General features: G+C 39.3%; 1 protein-coding gene across 1 annotated transcript; it reads left to right on the top strand.

Annotated features, from left to right (window-relative positions):
• Positions 1–578: 578 nt before the first annotated feature.
• On the top strand, positions 579–1508 carry LOC100356887 (olfactory receptor 10J1). Its single transcript, XM_002715298.6, has one exon. The coding sequence runs from the start codon at positions 579–581 to the stop codon at positions 1506–1508; it is 930 nt and encodes a 309-aa protein (XP_002715344.3).
• Positions 1509–5579: the final 4071 nt, after the last annotated feature.

The following is a 5579-nucleotide window of genomic DNA, read 5'->3' as shown; positions in this document are numbered from 1 at the left end:
GGACTATGTTTGGCTTTGAAAATGAGAGATATCTAGAAAAGAGTAAACAAGGATAGGATTGACAAGAGCAGTATCATCAGAGCAAGAGCTCCCCCCAAACTGCAGAAGCCCAGGAATTAATAGGTGGCAATAGGGTCTAGAATTCTGCCTGACACCACTAACCTCAAATGTATTCTCTATTTTTTTTTCTAATTCTAATATAAGTATTATAGCAAACAGCATAAAATTTATTTTGTCAACAATGCTATGATGTCATCACCACTACATCCATATAAAGATGAGGAAATTGGTCTTAGGGATGTTAAATGTGTTAAATCCTTGCCCAAGATAAGTTAACTCATGATAAAAGTAGGAAATAAGTGTATAACATTTGACTCTAAAAGCTATGCACTTTCCTCTTATTAAGAAAAGAGCATTTCACTCTCTACTCTCATAAGACTTAAAGATGAATGTGAATATAAATAAGCAGACACCTGAGGTAGATTAGTCTCAGAATTTACCCATCCTTCTATTTGACAGCAGTGATCCACTAAGTTCCTCATATGCCATTTTTTCTCTTAGATACTGTATGTGATTTAATGAAGACAGAGAATTGCACTTTGGTGAGTGAGTTTGTTTTTCAAGGTTTCTCCAGCTTCCGTGAGCACCAGCTCACGCTTTTTGTAGTGTTCTTTGCACTATACATATTAACACTAGCAGGCAACATCATCATCGTGACCATCATCAGCCTTGATCGCCACCTCCACACCCCCATGTACTTCTTCCTCAGCATGCTGTCAGCTTCAGAGACAGTGTACACACTGGTTATTATACCGAGGATGCTCTTGAGCCTCGTAGTCCTCAGTCAGCCCATTTCCTTGGCTGGCTGTGCTACTCAGATGTTCTTCTTTGTGATGTTGGCCATTAACAACTGCTTCCTGCTCACAGCGATGGGGTATGACCGCTACGTGGCCATCTGCAACCCTTTGAGGTACTCAGTCATCATGAACAAGAGAGTGTGCACTCAGCTGGTGTGGGGGGCCTTCAGCATTGGTCTAATTGTAGCAGTGACACAGGTGTCCGCTGTGTTCAGGCTGCCCTTCTGCATCACAAAGGTGGCCCACTTCTTCTGTGACATTCGGCCAGTGATGAAGCTCTCCTGCATTGACACCACTGTCAATGAGATCCTCACTTTGGTCATCAGTGTGCTGGTGATCCTCATCCCCATGGGCTTGGTCTTCATCTCCTACATCCTCATCATCTCCACCATCCTCAAGATTGCCACTGCTGAGGGAAGAAAGAAGGCCTTTGCCACCTGTGCTTCTCACCTCATCGTGGTTATTGTCCACTATGGCTGTGCCTCCATTGCCTACCTCAAGCCCAAGTCAGAGAACACCATGGGTGAGGACCAGCTGATCTCTGTGACCTACACAGTCATTACACCCCTGCTGAACCCCGTGGTGTACACTCTGAGGAACAAAGAGGTCAAAGACGCTCTGCAGAGGGCTATTGGCAGGAAACTCTCCTGACAAGATTAGTCTATTTCAGGTCTCAGAGAGTCTCTAACCAGGAAAAAATGGAGCGGTACCCACAATCACTAGAGTTCAGTTCTGGAGCCCATTGAACAGAAGTTGGGTGAAAGGAGTAAAGAACAAAAACCACACATTCATCAACCTGCAAAAGCCTGAATGTCACAGGAACACAGGAATGTAACAGAAAGAACTCAGAGTTGTTTGGGTTGTTGGGAAGTTGATGAACTTTTTGGGCAGCCTGGGACAGAATGAAATCAAAATAGCTGACTGAATGAAGGAGGGGATTCTGCTTTGGGGCAGAGCTGAAGTTTTAAATATATTATTTTTTTCAAAAAATATTGATTTAAGTTAAACAAGTTTCATGTATTTCATACATACAGATTTAGGAATATACCAATACTTCCCACCCTACCCTCTCTCCCACCCATGCTCCCACCCTTCTTCTTCCTCCCTCTCACATTCCCACTCTAAATTTTTACAGAGATCTATTTTCAGTTAATTTGAGAATCATAGAGTCAACCCTACATTTAGTAAAAGTTCATCAAGCAGTATGAAAAAAAAAACCAACACTGTTCCTCAAAGCAAAAGACAAGGGCTGTAAACAATCATCAAATCTCAAAATGTCTATTTCACTCCAATAAATTACAATTCAGGTAATCTATTAGTTAAATCAGGAGAAAACATATGATCTCTGTCTTTGGGGGACTCGCTTATTTCTCTAAGTATAATGGTTTCTGGTTGCATCATCTTTTTGCAAAAGACAGGATTTCATTTTTTTTTATAGCTGAGTAGTACTCCATAGTGTATATATGCCATAATTTCTTCATCCATTCAACTGTTGATGGAAATCTGGACTGATCCCATATCTTAGCTTGTGAATTTTGCTGCAATGAAAATGGGGGTACAGATAACTCTTTCATATATTGATTTCTTTTGGTTTGGGTAAATCCCCAGTAATGGAATGGCTGTATATCTTAGGTCTATATTAAGATTTCTGAGGTATCTCCATACTGTCTTCCACAATGGCTGCACCATTTTACATTTCCACCAACAGTGGACCAAGTTACCTTTATTTATGCAATTGGAACAGATTTCATGTATTTCATATGTACAGTATTTTTTTTCTTTTTTCTTTTTCTTTTTATTTCTTCTTTTTTTTGACAGGCAGAGTGGACAGTGAGATAGAGAGAGACATAGAGAAAGGTCTTCCTTTTGCCGTTGGTTTACTCTCCAATGGCCGCCACGGCCAGCGTACTGTGGCTGGCGCACCACGCTGATCCGAAGCCAGGAGCCAGGTGCTTATCCTGGTCTCCCACGGGGTGCAGGGCCCAAGCACTTGGGCCATCCTCCACTGCACTCCGTGGCCACAGCAGAGAGCTGGCCTGGAAGAGGGGCAACCGGGACAGAATCCGGCGCCCCAACTGGGACTAGAACCCGGTGTGCCAGCGCTGCAGGTGGAGGATTAGCCTAGTGAGCTGCAGCACCGGCCTGATATGTATAGTATTAAGAACATAATGGTACTTCCCATCATAACCTCTCTCCCTTCCTCACTCCCTTCCACCTTCCTCTTTTTTTATTTTCCTTTGAATATTTGCAATGACATATTTGTATTTACTTTATAACCGCAAGCTTGATCCGCTGCTAAGAAATTAACAGGGGTATAAACAAGGGCTGTAAATAATAATTCAAATCTCAAAATTTTAATTTCATTCATGCACATTACATTTTTTGTGTTCTGTATTACCACAAATCACAGAAAACATATCTGTCTAAATTCACAATATCTAAGATATAGGATCAACCCAGATATACATCAAATGATGACTAGATAATGAAAATGTGGTATATATACACAATGGAATACTACTCAGGCAAAAACAATGAAATCCTGACATTTGCAACAGAGTGGATGCAATTAGAAACTATTATGCTTGTTAAAATAAGCCAGTATCAAAGAGAAATATTTTTGAAAAATGAATAAAATTGCTTAATTAGCTAGTCAAAGACAGAGACAACATAAAATAATCATGTCAACCTTTGCAATAATATACAAAGGTTGTTTGTGATATTATATGTGTCTGGCTCAAGTAAAATAAATGGGAATGTGCCCGAATAAGGTAAAATAAATAAGAATTGCTTTTGGAGATCTTTGCAGAATGGACAGAAGCAACAACTGATTGGGAATCAAAGAAGGAATCCAGGGCAGGGATTAGGCTGTAAAAGAATTGGAGGATTTGGATGGGTAAGGCCACCTAATAACTCAGGGACTCAGCAAAAGAAAAAGAATCATCCGACAGTCAATCTTATCATTTGCTCTTCTCTAGCACTGGAATTAATGCATCACCTTTCTTTAGTCAACTCCACTTTTAGAAACCCCTTCCTAACAGTCTGTTGTCTACTTCCACACAGCCTACTCACCAACAATACCTGGTGACCTGTGGTTTCCCATTTCACGTGTCATAATTTCTGGCCTCTGAGCACTTGTTGCCACCTAGTGGAAATCCCTTCCTGCTACCCTCATTGTCTACCTAGCCAGGGTATTCTACTCTGAAACACTTTGAACAATGTTGTAATGAGAAAGGGTCTTAGCTAGGAGGGCAGTTTCACCCACTGCTTAACATTCCACTTTTATCAAGTGATTTGTTTTATACAGGCCGCGTTTTCTTTTATGTTAATTTCAAAATTTAGGACTGTGTCTAAATATTTTAAGTTCTCAAAAAAAAAAAACCCCATTAAATTTCAGTTTTACAAAGATTCAACTACACTTTTTAGCCAAATGCAAGAGAACTCAAAATTAAGTTATCTTGTATTTGTCAACAGCCTCTTTTATTTTTATTCAGCAAATACAAATATTTTATTTTCATCTTAGATGATAGCCTTGAAAATGCAGCCCTAACCCTTCACCTTTCTCAGTAAAGGATCATCTGGATATGCAAGCTTAATTATTTATATCATTAGATAGCAGTTTTTAGAACCCAGTGGAATGAAGTGGAGAGGGCATAATCATTGGAAGAAAAAGCTCCACTGTAAGTTCTTGCTCAACTTTTTATATACCATATATGAGAAGTTTTAAAAAATCCATATAAAAATAGAATTAGTGATAATGTGCACTTTCCATGGATTTTTAAACCTCTTTTGTATATTTTCATGATTTATTCAATTTCTTTGAGCCTCAGTTTCCTCATCTGTAAATCTTATATCCAGTGTTTGTTGTCAAATACATAAGAAAATAAATGTAAAAATCATTTGGAAGTAGCATGGACAAGTGTTATTTTTTCTTATTAGAGTAAGAAAATAACATTTTTTTGTTAGACAAATCTGTCCTTACCTGCAAAATAGGGATACCAATCCTACTGGGCTGTGGTAGGTAGGAATTAGCCACACTAGAATAAATGCAGTAGAATTGTTGTGGTAATTGCATGAAGTGTTAAGAAATATAATATATTGTTAACATATCGTCATTATTATTATTAACTAACAGAATCCCTATGTTCTTTTCTCCAACTTTTATTGACCACATTATGATCTTACTAATTAATTTTTGACTCTTACCTTCCTCTCACATTCTCATAAGTTCTAATTTATATTCTATCTTTCAATTAAGTTTGTAGGTAATATGTATATTTTTAAAGATTTATTTATTTATCTGTAAGGCAGAGTTACAGAGGCAGAGGTGGCCAAGGGAGATGATTGTTTCCACTTTGGACATTTTGACAATGAGATGTCTCAGATGTACAAGTGGATTTTGTCGTTTTTTAAAAAAAGTTTATATTTCTACTTTTACTTATTTTAAAGGCAGAGTTACAGAGAGGCAGTGGCAGAGAGAGAGAGAGAAAGAAAGAAGTCTTCCATCTGCTGGTTTACTCCCCAGGTGGCCACAACATCCGGAGCTGTGCCGATCTGAAGCCAGCAACCAGGAGCCTCCTTCAAATCTCCCACCTGGGTGCAGGGGCCCAAGTACTTGGGTCATCTTCTACTTCTTTCCTAGGCCATAGCAGAGAGTTGGATCAGAGCAGCCAGGACTCAAACTGGCACCCAAATGGGATGCCGGCATGGCAGGCTATGGCT

This window comes from Oryctolagus cuniculus, chromosome 7 (genome assembly GCF_051225735.1).
Source record: "Oryctolagus cuniculus isolate XC-2025 breed Fujian yellow rabbit chromosome 7, ASM5122573v1, whole genome shotgun sequence".
Taxonomy (NCBI): Eukaryota; Metazoa; Chordata; class Mammalia; order Lagomorpha; family Leporidae; genus Oryctolagus; species Oryctolagus cuniculus.
This window is presented reverse-complemented; position numbering and strand designations above follow the sequence as displayed.

Bases quoted from the DNA above. Each gene is read 5' to 3' on its own strand.
- LOC100356887 (XM_002715298.6), top strand. From the start codon at position 579: ATGAAGACAGAGAATTGCACTTTGGTGAGTGAGTTTGTTTTTCAAGGT.